We start from the raw sequence: 19,078 nt of genomic DNA on the forward strand, positions 1-19,078 counted from the left end.
ACATTTTGTGATCACGACGAGCCGAGTCGAATGATTGCATAGCTTTTCTATGTGGGAAAGGAAAAAGTAGTAAAGGACCGCTTCAACTTCAGAAAAAAATTCTTGAGATCCGCAATTACAAATACCAATCGATTCGACTCAACGAATTGAGCAAATGTGTGTGTATGTGTGTTCGAAGCAAATAACTCGATTCGGACCGATTTGGTTCGAACCTTAGTGTCGCAAACTAACACATTCGTCCTGAACTAGTCAACTTTTTTTTAGAAAAGAAGAATCATCATTATCAGGAATAGGGTTGAATGGATATCCTATGAAATTCTCCTCCAACACAGACATACACTCAATTTACTGGTCTGAGATTTATTGCGAATCCCCCGCATCATAAAAAACCGCAATCTTTGTATTTTGAATGCATGATAAATTTAGGTAATTTTTTTATATTAATATGGAAAAATCCCAAATTGGATTTTATGAAGCCTCCAGTCATGATACCGAAATAAAGCTAGTTTAAAATTATTACTAGCATTGATTTAAAATAATAGATCTGTTCTGAAGGGTTCGTGTTTCATAGAAAAGAACATCATTCTACAAGTTGTTCGATCCTCAGCCCTCGCTTGTAAGGATTGAAACCCGTCCCCACTAAAATATTGGAAGCTTTGCATAAAAGTATCAACAAAATCTGGCTTGGCGAAAAATTACTCTATTTAACTGCAGCAACATTATCCATAATCAATGATAAATTTAATTTACTGTTCCTTTCAGTTCGGGGCAGTCTTAAGTCACGTGAATTTAGCAGCAGTCTCCCCTTATCGGTGAACTAACCGATGTACGTGGTTCTCGATTTCCCGCGCTTCCCCGACATCGTTAGTGCACATTCCCAGGTCAATTAATACTTAGTGACTAGAGCGGGTGATAGAGAAAGAGAAAAGTAAATGTGAACCTAACCTACAGCGTTGGCTTGTATATGAGCTCCTATCAGCCAGCTTTCGTCAGTCAGATACGGAAGGAATGTTGATGCGGTCGGTAATGGGGAGCAGTTGAATCGTTAGCTCCGCTGATTGAGTACATCCGCCACGGTGCGCTGGAGAGAATCATGGGAAACTATGGATCGACGGTGAATATGGTCGTTGTTGTCGGTATATTTTAAATATTTGCAGCGGAAAGTTGGTCTGATTTAAGCCGAGAATGTTACGTCTGGAATGCGACTAAATCATGCGAAATGGAATAGGTGAAATCAGAGCGCACTTCGTCTGTCGGTGAATGAGTGCATGGAAATTAGAAAATTTGTTGGATGGATGAAAAAATCCTGCGAGATCTAATCAACTATGAAGTTCCAAATCGATCTTTTTGAATTCATGCAAATTTAAACTTTTGAATATGATCCGAAGACTAATGAAATGAGTAGAAATCCATGCGTCGGTTTAGCATCTATCATCCAAGTGAACCATGAGACGTCAACACGCAACACGTGTTTCACGACTAAACTTGCAGAGTGACAGACAATTTGTGTGTAATCTCGCTTACCATGAACCAAAAGACAACCTGCAGTCGGCAACCAATTAGGAGGCCACACAGTAAGGGTCCACCAGGGTTGCAGTTGTACGTGAAGATCACGCACCAGCGTGTTTACGTGTGTGTATAAGAAATTTAATACCACATCATACGGTGCAATCCACATGTGCAAGGTCGAGGACAGCCGTCCGACCAACCGACCGTTGTTTTACGAGATGGTTTATGTTGTCGTTCCGAAATTCCGCGTACCCAGGCGGAGGGCATCCAGCGACGCACGGGATGACATTGCCCATGAACAGACCCAGTTATATGGATGATGGTTGTTTATTTGTTTGTTTTCGGTTGGCCGTTGTTTAAAGTTTCGAGAACAAAGAAGCAAAAATGAAAATAAAACAAAAAAAGCGTTAGTTCGATTTGTTTGTGATATGGATGCGATCGAAACACCTCGAGGCAGAGAAACCTCCTTTCTAACAATATGCATTGTGAAAGTGAGATGATCGTGAGGTTTCGCACTAATTATAAGCAGTAATAGAAGTTAGATATTACAGACAAATTTTTACGTTAACATTAAAAAAACCTTGCCATTTTTCTTCAAAACAGATCATAGAATGCCGTAGGTAAAGTAACGTTTCTTTATGCCTCATGACAGTATTCGTCTTCTCCACTATACCGCTAATTGTCATCGACTTTCTTCTCCACTCTGCTGTTAGTTTTTTCTTCTCAGTTCTGCTTTGGTCCCGCGTATAATCTTACCCAGGCGCAGCACCTGACTGGGTTAGAGGTGGCACCGTGTCACACATACGGGTAATAAATATGGTGAACGGTTTCCGTATGGTAAAAAGAGGTCACTTAGTGTGCTTTGTTTCACTACACGAGCTTAGACTTGATTTAGGGGAATTATGAGTGAGCGTGAGGTTTTTTTTTACTAGAGAGCATTCCAAGTGATTAGAAGCAAGCAAGCAAGGAGGAATTCTACAATAGCCCTCTGTTGTAGTTTTTTTTTCTGGCGATTAGTTGTTTCCGGCTGTTTGGGAGATGCCTGATTCAGAAGCAGACATAATTTATGAGTCTCCCCATATGAGCCGTTGCTTTTCAGTTTTGCCTTTTGTTGAACTGTTTCGTTTATGTTTTGTTCTTGAGAACTTAATTATGGCAGAAAATTGCAGTTTTTGAAGAAGAATTGAGGAAATAATTGAAAATGAAAATGTTTTTTCCGAACAGAGTCCATTGCTTTGTGAGGATAATTTTATTGTTTATTTAGACCATTGTGTGCATTAAAAAGTGATAGGGTCTTCTTCACAGAACAATAATTGATAATTTTTTTCTCGGTAGAGAAAGTCCTTCTCGTTACAATCTAGGAGATAATTTGGTTCACTGATTGCGACATTTTTGTCTTATTTCTCGTCTGTATATGTTTTACACGAGATGTGTTTTTACTTGACTGTTACCCAAAAAAATAAAGTGGGGTTTTGATAACAGAATTAAAATTTTCCAAATAAATATTCTATAATTTATAGGATGAGATGTGGTTTTCGTATTCAAAGAAAATGATTAAACAGACGAATAGTTCGATTAAGAAGTGGGTGAAAAAGTATAAAAAGCCATTATCACCTAGAAACGGCCGAAATAATAGAAGTCCTAATGGTAATAACCAAATCATGTATACAGTAGGGTTGGAAAGTCTCCACTTGTGACTGAACACCCAATTTACATTTCAACCAAAAAATAGCGAGAAAATTAAGCGGAGCGAAAAATAATCACGTTATATGATTGCACCACTTATACCATTACATGACAGCCAATTGATTTTCTAACATGATTTACTGTCCAAGAGTAGCTTTCAAATAAGCTTAAGCTCACGAGAATAGGTTTAGCCGTCTCCGAGAAAATTGAATGCGGAGAAAAAATTACGTTTTGTCGGTTACGTCACCTGTATCATTATATCTTCGGAACCGGACATGAGAGCCAATTAATCTTTGAACTTGATTCACAATCCAATAGAAGGTTTCAAACAAATCTAAACGTGATTCAGCATTCTTCGAGAAAATATGAGCGAGAAAAAAAGTTTTCTCGTTAACGTCATTTATACCACTATATCTACGGAATCGGAAGCGATAGCCACACACAGCTCAATCGTAGCTTTCAAGCAAACTTATGCTTGTGGAAATCGGTTTAGGCATCACCGAGAAAATTGTGCGGATAAAAAGTGCATTTTGTCCGTTACAGCACTTATAGCCTGTTCGCACTACACTGGGACGGGACCATCCGGGACTATCCGGGAGGTTTTTTTCTCATCGGCGATGACTGAGCTGCCGGCGAGTGCATGTATTGGAATCCCGGACCCGGGATAAAATCCATTTGGTTGCCACCGATATTCCTCGCCGAGTTTTTTCCAACGCCGACGGTGCAAAAAACTCGCGAGGAATATCGGCGGCAATCAAATCCCGGTCCGGGATTCCAATACATACACACGCTGGCAGCTCAGTCATCGCCGATGAGGAAAAAAACGTCCCGGATAGTCCCGGACGGTCCCGTCCCGGTCGTCCCGGTGTAGTGCCAACAGGCTATTATACTAGTATATCTTCGGAACCGGAAGTAACAGCCACTTGATCTTCCAATTTGATTCACAAAAAATAATAGATTTGAAATGGGCTTAAGTTTGTAAAAATCGGTTCAGCCTTCTCCCAAAAAATTTTGCGGATAAAAACGGTGCACTTGCACATTTTCATTTTCCGATCGCGTCGATCCGAGTCGAATGATATATAATACTAGGGGTCTCCGAAGCTTCGATCAAAAGTTGGTTGGTCCTGTAAAGCTATATCCTTTCTATAGAAAATGGCATAAGTTAGAAAGATAATTAATGTCACCCTCATCACGACCAGCTGACGTTTATAAATATACAAACTGCAATACAGTTCCACTAGCTCAAAACCTCTGCTTAGCACTTCTCATAGTAAAAAACCTGTTTTAATCCACCTAGTGGTGTAATGATGCCTTTCTCATATCAATCATACTATCATATAAAATACTGTGGTATTCTTCACAATAATTTTCTTCGATTCTTAAAAGAATAACCAAAATCGGTTTGTTCGACCGTCTACTGATAAAAACTATCAATTGGAGAAGATTTGAGATCGATTTAGAAAACTTTCTACGGTTTTTCGTCCTTTTCAGTGATGGTATGAATTTTTCAACACACTATACCCTATATTTCCGGACCAGGAAGTCAGATCCGGATGAAATTCAGGAATTTCGTATGGGATCACAGGGCCTTTCATTTGAACCTAAGTTAGTGAAAATCGGTCGCGCCATCTATGAGAAAAGTTAGAACACACATTTTAATTTTTTTGCACATTTGATTTTTTAACACACTATACCCTATATTTCCGGACCAGGAAGTCAGATCCGGATGAAATTCAGGAATTTCGTATGGGATCACAGGGCCTTTCATTTGAACCTAAGTTAGTGAAAATCGGTCGCGCCATCTATGAGAAAAGTTAGAACACACATTTTAATTTTTTTGCACATTTGACCCCATAACTCCGGAACCGGAAGTCGGATCCAAATAATATTCAGGAATTTTATATGGGACCACAAACCCTTTCATTTGAATCTAAGTTTGGGAAAATCGGTTCAGCCATCTCTAGGAAAAGTTAGTGCACTTATTTTCACAATTTTTTGCTCATTTTACCCCATAATTCCGGAACCGGAAGTCGGATCCAAATAATATTCAAGAATTTTGTATGGAACCACAAGACCTTTCATTTGAATCTAAGTTTGCGAAAATCGGTTCATCATCTCCGAGAAAAGTTAGTGCAAAAAAACGTTACATACACACATACGCACATACACACACATACTCACACAGACATTTTGCGTACTCGACGAACTGAGTCTAATGGTATATGATCGGCTTTCACAGTGATTGCATAACTTTTCTATATGAGAAAAGAAAAAAGCCTGATCTGGACAGAGAAAAATATGAAATACAACGAAAATCGACCGAGAACATATTTGAACTTGATAACAAAAGTTGGATCCTGTAAGAGAACAATGGCCCGAATCATCGGAGTCGCCTCTGTCGCACCTAGGAGGAAAAATGGCTTTGCCTTGGACTCCCCTCTCAATATATCGATACTAACCTTATCAATAATGGCTTAACCAATGACGTTATCCTGACTATTTGTGCGGAAACCATTAGAATCTTTCTCGGTAGTTCTTATTTTAATAAAACATGTAGAAACTATTTATTGGATTTTTAGTTATGATGTTGATAGGTCGCTAATGTAAAAATGAAGGACGGCAGGGTATAGGATATATTCTAATAGTCAATGAAATATAAATGTTAAAACCCATACAATATTTACTTCAAATTATACATTGCTTCTATGGTTACGACCACTATAAGACTATAGATAAATAAAGTGTTTGGTTTCTCATACAAATTACATAAAAAATAATATAATATTTCAAAGTTTGATAATAGAATCGAATATGATTAATAATTCATTTAAAAACCAACATGAACTGAATGCTGAAATTTCACGTATATTTATATTGGGTTAATATACTGACGCTTGGGGCATTAGATGAAGTAGCTGAAAAGTTTTGCCGTAAGTTAGATCCTATTTTTCAACACTAAAATAACAGACGACCTTGTTGGAACAGTGAGCTTCACAATCTTCGAAACCGCCTAAGGAAGCTTCTTTCGGAAAAAAATGTGAAAATGATAAATTGTTCGTGCGAGATTTGGAATGTCAGTTCGAATTACTCAATGCATCGTGTTTTCGGATTTATATTTATCGACTGGAAAGTTATTTCAAATCTGTCCCAAAACAGTGTTGGTCTTATCTTCGGAATAAAACGTCTTCGCGTGGAATTCTTGAAAATGTTTCCTATGGAAACCAATCGTCTACAACAGCTTTGGATTCAGCATACCCATTCGCGTTACTCTTTTAAAGTGTGCTAGGTAATAATTCACTGTCTTTGTCAGAATCGTATCTGAATAGCCTACCGATGAATAATCTGAACTTACCAGTGATTGTGTTCACTGCAAGTGTTAATGGATTAAAAGGACCAGGATCGGATGGGTTGCCAACTTGTTTTATAAAAGAATGCTCTCTGCTTTAGCTTCAACGGTTTCCTTGTTTTTCAATCGTTCTTTAGCTGAGTGTTATTTTTCGGCAAAGTGGAAAGAAGCTTTAATCGTTCATAAAACTGGCAATGTTCATGACGTCAATAACTACAGAGGCATTTCCATTCTTAGTTGCTAATCAAAAATTTTCGAGCGTATGCTGTTAGATTATCTCTATCCCGCAGTAGAGTACATTATCAATACTCAACAGCATAGCTTTGTAAGAAAACGTTTCTACACTGATTGACAAAATTTTCTTTAAATCTCCTACAATATCGGTATTTTTGCAACGGATTTGATGAGATGTCGGAAAACGATGTTTGAGTTGATTCTAAATTCCAAGATGGCGATTTCCTGTATATTAATATTTCTTGAAAACCCTTACAATATGAGTATTTTTGGAACGGGTTTAATGTATAGATGTCGGAAAACGATGTTGAGGTGGTTCTGAATTCCAAGATAGCGACTTCCGGTTTATTGATATTCCTTTGAACCCCTTATAATATGGGTATTTTTGGAACGGGTTTGATGAGTAGATGTCGGAAAACGATGTTTGAGGTGGTTCTAAATTCCAAAAAAACGACTTCTGGCATAATAATTTTCTTTGAAAACTCTTACAATATGGGTATTTTTGGAACGGGTTTCCGTAAATTTATACATAAGGAAAACTTTTTTTACGTTGAAAATTCTAAAAAACGTAAGCTTTTTTTACGTTGAATATTCCTTTAATCTTTAATAGTCCGAATTCCTTTTTACCTTTTTTTATATATATAAAAAATAGGTATAGAATTCGCTCAAACTTTCGAAAAATTTTCCGAGGCCCGGAGGGCCGAATGACATATACCAATCCATTCAGCTCGACGAACTGAGCAAATGTCTATGTGTGTGTGTGTATGTGTGTGTGTCTGTATGTGTGTTGTCAACTAAGAGGTCGAGATCTCAGAGATGGCTGGACCGATTTTGATCAAACTAGTCGCAAATGAAAGGTCTCCCCGTCACCCAAAACGCTATTGAATGGTTTTGAGATCGGATGTTTACTTTTTGAGTTATTCGAAGTTTTATGTCAAAATTTTCAGTTTTTTTACAGTATCTGTCACAATTGACCTTGAAAACAGAATATGTTTTCAGACTTAGATTCCGCACGATAATACCTATTCAACAAGCCATAGATTGTTAAAATCCGTCCATTTTTAACGGAGATATCGAAATTTTTGTGTAAACGACTTTTTCCCCTATTCCGGCAGTAGGAGTTTTGAGCGCTGTATGACAAAGCAATGCTTGGGAGCAACGGAAAACACGATTTTTTATTCTGTTACATACAATTGTTTCTAAGTACCAAAAGGGCTGTGTACAGCATCCTTTTTCATGACAATTTGCCTCGGACCGATTTTAGCATGGCTCGTTTTTGGCAACATAATCGTTCGAATATGTCATATATAAACCAGATGATCGCTGATTTTTTTTAATTATATTGTTTTAAACTACTTACAGCAATAAATGCTGGAAGAACATAACATCCATATACCATTCGAATCAGTTCGTCGAGATCAGCAAATGTGACAAATAATATCAATCAATTTTTCTATGAAAATTTCTTTTCTACAAATTCAGATTCATACGAAAATTCGTATGCTTCCAAACAAAGTTCCTGAATTATGTTTGGTTCCGACCTCTGGTTCCGGAACTACAGGATGATATATGAAACGAAATCAAAATTGTGTAACTCATTCTTCTCGTAGATGGCTGAACCGATCTAAGATTCAAATGAAATCTAAGAATCATCTAAGATGCAAATGAAAAGTTTCAAGATTCTTTAAAACATCTTGCTCTTCAGTCAGATCCAATTTCCGGTTTCGGGGATACAGGGTGATTAGTATAAAAATGTCTATTCTACATAAATTAATCAGGTTTATCGGGTTAGCAGATTTGGATAGTCGATAAAAAAAATTAACTTTTTTCAGTTTTAGTGGTATTCAGTTGTCGATTCAGAAGGCACCTAAAAATTTAATTCGTGCTATGATTTCTCAAAGACCTCTTCACTGATTTTCAAATATTTTGAAACAAATGTTAACTATACAGCTATTCAGGTGAATTTATCTGACTTCGGCCATACCGATTTTAGAATTCCGGTTCCAATATAAAATCGTTTCTCAAAGCTCAATCGTTTTCTCAAAAAAGCCTAATCAAATTTCAGAAACAAAAATTCAAATTGAATTAAACTTATATACAAAATTAATTAGTTTTATACAAACATACAAAAATTAATGAATTTTATCCAATTAAGCTTCAAAGTTGTACTCAAAACTGTAATTTATTCGTCATATGGCCATACGAATCGGTTTGGGTTATGCTGGTTCCTGAATACCGGCTCTGGAAGTACCTTAAATTACCGTAAACTCTAAAGTGGAACTTACATATCATGGCATGTTTAATCGATTATCACACTTCTAGATTTAAATTCGATTGTATTTGCAGTTTCGACATTACAGAGTAATGAGTGATTACAATCTCAAATTGTCGCTTAAAACGACGGTCATTAAAATAATGTAATGAAAACTTAAACACCGAAGAATATTCATGCAAAAAACACATGCGGATTGATAAAAAAAGGTATCATCTAACTGCTAGGTGGATTAATTACGTTTTTACGTCATAATTCGGTTTACGAACCCCCATTCGCAATCCCCGATCGTATTTTAATACTTTATGATGGCTGTTCCAGTTCAACGCGTTTCCGCTGTTAAAGATTTGGGTATCGTCCTTGATCGTAAGCTTCGTTTCACCGAATAATTCTATTTAGTTACGGCAGAGGCTGACACAGTTTTGGAATTTGTTAAACGCAACACCAGGGACTTTCATGATGTGTATTGCCTAAAGACAGTTTATATCGCTTTAGTACGCAGTATTTTGAAATATGGAGTAATAATCAGGACACCCTACTACAACGTCCACATTGGTCGAACCGAACGAGTGTAACAATGTTTCATTCGAGTTGCGCTACGACGACTTAAATGGCAAAACTGTCTTCAATAACCTAGCTACGATATTCGATTTAACTATGAACAAAGACGCATTAAAAAAAAATTTTTTGGTAGGTTAATGACTGTAGTTATATAGTAAGAAAATTTCAGTTATGTTTCCAAATATGTTAAGGGGCAAATATAGCATGATGGGTAAGTCGACGCCTTTCACGCAGCCCACGTGTATTCGATTCCATATCCGATCCGATACCCATATCCGATTTAGCTCAAATTTTGCATAGGGACTTTTTTGAGTTACTTAAACTTTTGAGCACTACCGCTTTACGAAATTAGAGATGACCCCAAAATATTGGCACCCTAATGCACACACATTTCTATGGCATGGTCGTTCACATTAGAGATGCTCGGGTAAGACAACCCCGAGCCCGAACCGTACCCGATCGAAAAAGAAAAATTTTACCGGTATAGTTTTTTTCTTTCAAACCCAGACGTATAGTAGTTTTTTTTAGTAGTTTTTTTTCGTATAGTAGTTTTTCTTTCAAACCCAGACCCGACCCGTACCCGTTAAAAAATAACAATCCTTATCCGCACCCGTTCAAAATTAAGAAATCGTCACCCGACAAACATATTTTTTTTTAACCCGAACCCGAACCCGACCAATACCCGTACCCGAATTCCGACCATCTCTAGTTCACATATACTCATAAATTAATCACATACTCTAAAATTGATTTCCATTCTGCACTAAAATTAAAAACATTGCTGCAGACTGAAATTGAATAAAAAATTTTGCTTATGACTTGGCGTTTAAAGTTATATTGATGTCAAATACTATAGTTATGACAATCATATATTTCTTTCTCGGTGGTCGACTATCTAGAGAGTAAAAGGTGTACTATGAACAAATACACATTACAGTTAAAAATAACTGTTCATCAAGTCTGTGCAATAGCTTAACTATAATTAAGGCTATTAAATAAACAAAAAACAATACAATACTAACTCGCGGGAGATTACGACAGTCTGTTTATTTTACATGTGTGTTCTTGACATATTTCAAGTGGAAAACCAGTTATTTTGCTAGACAAAGTACCAACCTTGTATTATCTTGCAATCAACCTTTTTCAAAGTGCTCGCAGCGAGTCTCGCATCGATTGCATAACTTGTCAACGTTTCTTCTTTAAATACTTCAAATCCACCCAAAAAAAAACCTGTTTTAATCCACCTTGTGGTGTAATGATGCCTTTCTCACATTACTCATAACATCATAAATATTACTGTGGAATTCGCAAAAACAACTGTTCATTGAATATAAATAGGAATTTTTTTCGGTCTTAATCTAACAAAATCTACAAATTCTGTTTACGCTGTAGTCCCCGAACCGGAAGTAGTATCCACAGTAGTATTAGGAATTCCGTATGAAACTGTAAGACTTTTCCTTTGAACCTATAAGTTTGTGAAAACTGGCCATCTTGAAGGAAATCGAATGAGATCCTTTTTGCAGTTTTAATCAACATTTCCAATTCTTCCGAAACCGGATTCAGATGAACGGAGTAGCCGAAGTTGGTTTGTTTGCCAGCAACAAATATGACCTACAAATTGGAACAGTTTTGATTGAACCAATTAGACGAAATCTAACAAACGAAGCGATTTTGCGTTTCTGTTCTTTTTGCATATGTAAGTCAAGCTAAATAGCATGAATCAGCAGCGTAAAACATGTAGGAGTATTATTATTATTATTATTATTATTATTATTATTATTATTATTATTATTATTATTATTATTATTATTATTATTATTATTATTATTATTATTATTGTTATTATTATTATTATTGACATCGCTACACAACTGTAACAATATTACTACACTACCAGTTGTGAAAATTGTATATTTTTTCAAATAAATTTGAATTCAATGACATTTATTTATTGTTTCGGTCGCACTTATCATACACTGATAAAAATTTGAACGATCGATTCGTATGTAAACAGCACTTCAATTGAATATGCTTTGTCATTTTAATACTAAACCAAAGCGATTTGTTTTAAAATTTCATGTGCAAATTCACTAAGATGCAAAAATAGATTATTTTTCACTTAGCTCCGATGTGTTTTTCCTTTGGATATGATGTGTTTTGCTATTGAATCGAACTACATGTGTTAAACACTTCATTTTCTAGTGGATATGAGTACAACAATTTGACATTCATATGAAATTCATATAGAATGTAAAGGCAACGATATATCTTATTATTTTGATGTGCATTTCAGATAAATTAGCATGTTTTTCACAAAATATCAACAGTTTTTAAACTCATTTTATGAGTTAAGTAAATATTTTCATGAATTTCATGTGTTCTACAAGTAGTGATAGTTCAAATGCTTTGCGCATGATACTAGCGTGAAAATTATTTTCAGTGTAGAATAGCTAAATTTTTTATCAACCGCAGAACCGTCTTTTACCAATATTACACACTAGTAGCAGACATCCGCAATCGTTTCGATTTCTTCATAGCGTGTACGAAATAGAACAAAGCACGCATCGTTTGTTTTGTGTTTTCTTCTACTTTTAATATTGTCAATCTATATGGCGATTTGAAAACTTTGATACTCGTCGCCCTGTAACTGAGGAACCGGAAGTCGGATCCGGATGAAATTTCACAGTAGCTTTAAAGATAATATGAGCTTCAATTCAAATCAAGATTTGAAAAAATCAGTTTAAGTATCGCTGAATCGAAGTGAGTTCTATTTTTGGAATTTGCCTTCACCACTTTTGGTGCTTCCGGAACAGGAAAAGGGACGATCAGAAGTGGCGAGTTAAGTTTTTATGCCCATAAACTAACAAGCTATGAAAAATAGAATAAATCTATCAGACAGGTTTATGGGATTTGTACCTGTTTTTGACTATCGTTCGTCAAAAAATACTCATGGAATCTGTAATTTTCCACTTACCACGCTTTAGTTCCGGAACCGGAAGTCGGATCCGGATAAAATGTTCTAGGAATTTTTAGGAAACTATAAGACCTTTCATTTAAATCTTAGTTTGTTAAAATTGGTTAAGCCGTTTTAGAGAAAACACTTTTTTTTCCAATTTTCACATATTACCATGTAACTCCGGAACCGAAAGTCGGATCAGGATAAAATTTAATAGCAGGCTATGGGACCATAAGACCTTTCATTTCAATCTTAGTTTGTTAAAATCGATTCAGCCATCTCCGAGAAAAGTGAGTGCATATTTTTATTACATACACACACACCCTGGACACGAGTAAAAAGTCGATTGTCACAGTGATTGCATAGCCTTTCTATATGAGAATGCAAAACGCCATGAAAGCTGATAGCAGCCTATCAGACAATAAACAGTTATGAGTCATTATGCGGGTCGCGAACTGTCAATTTCTGATGATTATTCGATCTCAAGCCGCACTTTCGGTAAGCGCTCTCGGGATGAAAAAGATAACTGGGAATGTGCTACAGCAATACAGCTCAACCGCATAATTAGCGGCTGTATTGCGTGGTCATGAGTGCTGGTTTATAATAAATTAATTGAATTGACCACTCACTGTGCGAAAACGCAATACCATGAAAATTTAATTTGGACGAAGTGTTAAATTGATAATGATATCGGACCTGATAACCAACCAATACCGTGTGTAAAATCATGGATGATGAGAAGATAATGACATGTATAGTAGGGTGGGACAAGGTTGTATGGGAAAAAGATGAAAATGTTTATTTTCTCGTTCCACCAAACTTTTCGTTTTCCTTTTGGGTCCCTAAAGCACCATGCAAAATTTTAGCCCGATCGGAGAAACTATATTTTCGCGCCCACGGTTTAAAGTTTGTATGGGATTTAGTATGGAGAAATTCACTTTTAACAAAAAAATCGGCTGGAGATCAACCTATGAACTCTAAAAATCAGCGCATATGACATTTTCGTAGAAAATTTCACGAGGAAGAAAACTTTAGAACACCGCACAACAATCCGACATTTGTAGAAAAAGTTATTAAAGAAAAACCGACACAAGGTCTGAACAATGACTCATTCCTTAATATATCTAGCACCACTGTTGCTAGTGAAAGTAACATGATGTGACTTCCCTATGTCTTCACGATAGTTACTCAGCAGAGTATAAATATTATTTTTAAGTGACAAACCATGCTCCAAGCCTTACAGTAAAGACACAAAAAGTCATGTAAATTGTGTTTTTGTTTGCATAAAATAGTACCATCTATATCTTCTAAACTATAAAATATAGAGAGTTTATATATTCCGCAAAGTTTTTGGATTTGAGTTTATCTAAAATATTGTAGAAGATTTCAAAAACCTATTTCTTCAATTTAAAAAGTTAGACTTTTTTGTGTCTTTACAGTGAGTTTTGGAACATGACTTGTCACTTAAAAATAATCCTCATACTTAGCTGAGAAACTTTTGTGAAGACATCAAACAACTAAAATCAACCGTTCTAGCATAATAAAAGAAAGCACAATCATATTACCACCACTAGCAGCAGTGGTGCTAGATATATTAAGGAGTGAGCCATTGTTCAGACCTTTAATCGGTTTTCCTTTAATAATTTTTTCTACAAATGTCGTATTGTTTTGCTGTCTTCTAAAGTTTTCTTCCTCGATAAATTTTCTACGTAAATAACATATGGACTGATTTTTAGAGTTCATAGATTTATCTCCAGCCGATTTTTTTGTTAAAAGTGAATTTCTCCATACTAAATCCCATACAAACTTTAAACCGTGGGCGCGAAAATATAGTTTCTCCGATCGAGCTAAAATTTTGCATGATGCTTCAAAAGGAACACGAAAAGTTTGGTGGAGCTGATATCAATTTTTTGTCCCACCCTAATGTATAGTCTTGATAGGAAGATTGCACAGCTCGTGAGGTTACTGTATTATTCTTATTAGTTTGGTTTTTGGAAGTTTATAATATAACATTGAAGTTTCATAAAAATGAGGAATTTTCTTTGGTAGAATGGATTAATTCCTACCATATAATTTCAATTATTAATATTATTATTATTAAAAAAAAGAAGTAGGATATAAGATATAAAAGTTTAATATCCTCCTAATAAGTTTCTGTATTTTTCAACATTTTCATAAAAATCACGTTTGTCAGTCTTCACGCAAGGCAAGGTGGTGAGCAGACTTTTGAAGAAATTTACATATGAAACAATGACCAAGTGGGCACCATAGCCTAGCAACATATGCGGGTTGCCGCGGACCCACACGGACCGAAGGATGCGGCCAACATAGATACTTACCATACATACATACATTCAATACGCCGGCCGGTGCCGATCGCCAACTGTAGGCTGGATCTGCCAAAGTCACCCACTGCGACCCTGAATACGACATCATCATGGTCTTGTGGCTTGCCATTTAATCGATCTGGATCTGACTTACGGTTCTGGTGTAATAGGGTGGCCAAACAATCGCAGACTGGTACCTAGATTCCGGAATCTTTGAAAGTGGTGTTCGGAAGCTCCAAAATTTTTATTCTAGGCTAAATTGATATTTCAGTTTTGTTTATTCTGATCCGAATCCAAGCTTCGGTTCCGGAGTTTGAGGATGATGAGTTTTAAAAATTTTAACCCATTTTATAAGTGGCGACGCAAAATACATATAAAATCAGAAAACTGTGCTCCAAACTACTTTTACACGTATTCTAATGACACTTTAATTTGTTGGTCGCTTTAGTCGATGGTCACAGACTTATTTTTGTCTTTCTCATATAAAAAGGCTATGTAAACACTGTGAAACCCGACTTTTCAACCGAGAGCCGAATGTCATATATTATTCACATCAGCTGGACGAACTAAGTAAAGCCTGTATGTGTATGCGTGTTCGACAAATATTGTCAATTTTCTCGGAGATGGTTGAGCCGATTTCCACAAACTTGGATTCAAATGAAGGGACTTGCACTTATACAAAGTTTCCAAATTTTAATTGAATCCTACTTCCGGTTCAGGAATTATAGGGTGATACGCAAAAAAATAGACGGATGGATAATGTCAGACATATAATCGGATGACGTGAATACGAAAAAAAAACTTTCATGCTTCATTCACACTTTTAAATATCTAATAAATATCGATAATCGTTTTTAGAGGTTGTTTGATTTTGGATCTGAAACCGAATTTTGAATCTGAATTTTTGAACTGAATGCTGCACTAATTCTAGAACTGAGTTTTGAATCTGGAACTGAGTACTGAGCCTGGATCAGAAAATGAATTTTGATCCTGGAGTTGAATTCTGATCCTGAATATGGATCTGGAATTAGACCGGTTGAAAAGATATGCTTTTGGTGCATTCGACTAAATGTCATGCTCAGTCAACTGCGCAGGCTAGAAAGAAAAGATCTAATTAAATTCTTACTTAGTAGATAACATGAAAATGTATTGTCGCTGAATATATCGAAACCGTTTTCCGACCACGAGAAAAGCAAACGTGCGTTATAAGATATGCTCAGTGATACTGGTTGATACCAAACATTTCAGAGCAATTAATTTTTAGTTATTTGTGGCTATCTCATACTACTAAAAATTTTATCCTAATTCCTGATCATATTTTCGATGACATGGAACAAAAATCATGTTGTCGTGTGAAGTATAACAAGAGATATTTTCGATTGAGTTCTACCTATTGTTGTAGTGCAACATTTTTTAAAAAGGCGCCCCATATTAAGGTAAGACGTATTCACGTCAACAAATGAAAATAATTTCAGTAGCTTTTTTCGAAGATGACTCAACCGATTTTTCCATTTTAGATTCAAGACAGAATATCCCGATTTTCATTCAGATCCAACTTCCGGTTCCGAAGAAAGGGTGCTTAGAGTAAAACTGTCAATTTCAAGATTTTTTTTTTCATTAGTAACCATGTGATAAGTAGCGAATTATTCAAAGTGGCTAATAAATTTCTCTAGTTTGCAAATCAGTCTTGGGCCTAATAAACTCATATGAAATTATCCTAAAATCAAACCTAAATTAACAGGTCTCATAGTCCCATAAAAAGACTTTGAAAATAGTACGACATCCAGCTCTAACATTATAAGGTGATAAGTTTTTCATATTTTAAATCGACATATACAATCTTAAAATACGTTGTAAGTTGTGCTCCAAATTGTTCCGATTTGTAATTTATAGCCATACGAACTGTTTTTAGTTATACTGGACCTGCCATTTACAGCGAAGGTTTAGAACATTTGGGAAATTATTTTAAATTGGACTAACAACTGTTTCAGTTTGTAGTTAATTTTACCTGATGGCCAAATGATCCGAATTTCACTATAACGATATCCAGTTTTCGGTTCCGCAAATTCGGAAAGTAGTCGAAATCTCTAAAATTGGGCTTACTTCATTCTCTCAAATATGGTTGAATCGATGTTTACTACCTTAAATTCAAATGTAGTATTTAAATGTAACAGTATTATGCAAAACAAATCTTCAAAACAGGGTTCTAAATGTTTTTATTTTAAGTATTTTGATGATACTAGATGTAATATTTTGGAGATAATGAATAATATGAGAAAGGCATCATTACACTCATATGAGGTATCAGGTTCCAAAAACTGATCGAACAAACTAGCTTCGATTATTTCAAATTATAGGCTAGCATGATTTCACGGAATGCCGAAAGGGTCAGTTAGCAGAATAGCTTTGGTTTATCAGAAAGGTAAATTTTCGCCATCAGATATGGATGCGCTCTCGCCCTGAATCAACTCAATCACCGATACTTGCTTTGGGTAAACCAGACAAAACTGATAAACCTAGGCAGAATTGACTTTTGAACGCTTTCGACGGTGAGTTACCGATGGACTCGCGTCTTGAGCGGAATTATCCATTCGTCAGTAAGCTCCTTCGATTCTCTAGACTGTTGGTGCAAGTAAGACCTTTACGGTGAAATGAACTATTCGGTGTAATGTTAGTGAAACTACAATCAAACGCAGGTAAGCTAAGGGTGAAGCCAGAGTGGGCACGACACGCGACGCAAAGCGATGCGATCATTAAAGTTTTGTATTTCGTTCATTTGTGTACAGCAAAAAATTAACATGTATTTCAGAGTAAACACGAGGCGTTGCGTAGTGACGAGTGATTTCCGTTGCGACAAACAATAAGCAGAACGTGCACAGATTTTCATGCGATTAACGAGCGAACAATGGTTTCCTGATCCATTTTTTGTTATGGTGTTATTGATATCGAAGCTCTATTGATATCGAAGGATCAGTTTTTCAATGAAATGCGGAATGTTGGGAAGATATCTCGAAAACATTAGAAATTACTGGCAAGTACAGTCAGTGAAAGTGTAATAAATGAGTTTAGAGAATATTTCGAATTATCTCGATAAAAAAGTCTATACATTTTCTATAAATATAAAGTCTCCTGTACATCACAACGAAAACCACATAATTGATACCGTCGAAAAAGAGCACTACTTCTGGGAATAGAGCTTCGAAAGTTGAAACTACTGGAGAACAAAAACATCGCCGCGTGAGAAACATTTGTATTCTGAAAAAAAAGCTACAACTTCGGTTAGAGCTGCGGCAATTGACATTACACCATGTAGACGGTTTAAGTCATAATGGATTCAGTCAAGATGATTTTGTTTGATTTTTGATCCACATTTTCTTTTAATTAGATATATTTTTGTTACTACTATCACTGTGACACACGCTAATATATCTCATTGGAAAACTCTCGCGTTACTCTGGCTTCACCCTAAGACATACTTCGCAGTTTTCAGACCTTGGGCTAGAGTATTCTACCAACTGGAGAGATAAGCACACTGTGGTACTTAAAAAAATCTGATTTTTTTCAGCAAAATTCACTTTAAGAACGCGAAATATTTTTTTCCTATAGCTCAGTTATTTTTGTGCAGAATTGTCGATCACAATCGTTTAAATTGAAATCAATGCAATGCAATCAGCGTCAGTGCGCTTTCACGTGCAAAAAAGCTCTTGCAATTGTAATTTTCCATCATCTATCGTTCTATTTATATTATGTACATACGAATAAGCATTTGATCCAGTTTGCGTCGTGCGGTGGAATGTGTACCATTTCCACCGACCGAGAACCGGTTCCGCTAAAGGCCGCTTCAGAAGCAGGCCTAAATAGGTTAACGCTGATGCTGCTGTTGCCGTCGCCATCGCCGTCGCAGCTCGGGGGTATGCTATCGGTAATCACATGCTGCACTGTACTACGGATCATTGCATTGTCCGAACTCGAAACCAAGCTCTAAGCTCACCTCAAGTCGCTAACTAAATCAAAAGCAAGTCAGTTGAAAGCTCACATGTGTTCGGTCGAAATATGCAATATATGTATGTAAAATACCGCGAAGCAGAAAATAGAAAGACACCTTCACGACGGAATTTAAAAGACCTTTTTCGAACCTATACCCTAACGGGTTTCGGAGAGGAGCTATCGGTGAACTGGAAAGCGTA

At 36.2% G+C, this 19,078-nt stretch overlaps 1 protein-coding gene across 6 annotated transcripts in view; it reads right to left on the bottom strand.

Moving 5' to 3' along the window:
* Positions 1-19,078, bottom strand: part of LOC131435596 (SH3 and multiple ankyrin repeat domains protein 1) — a 300,484-nt gene that overhangs the window by 171,719 nt on the left and 109,687 nt on the right. For 5 of the 6 annotated variants that reach the window (XM_058603647.1, XM_058603646.1, XM_058603648.1 and 2 more), the window contains one exon: positions 1,525-1,542. The exons of the other annotated variant lie outside the window; for it this stretch is intronic. In XM_058603647.1, the coding sequence (XP_058459630.1) occupies positions 1,525-1,542 (18 nt within the window). The remainder of the gene's footprint in view (positions 1-1,524; positions 1,543-19,078) is intronic. 6 annotated transcript variants of the gene reach the window in all.

The sequence above is a fragment of the Malaya genurostris genome, chromosome 3 (genome assembly GCF_030247185.1).
Source record: "Malaya genurostris strain Urasoe2022 chromosome 3, Malgen_1.1, whole genome shotgun sequence".
NCBI lineage: Eukaryota > Metazoa > Arthropoda > Insecta > Diptera > Culicidae > Malaya > Malaya genurostris.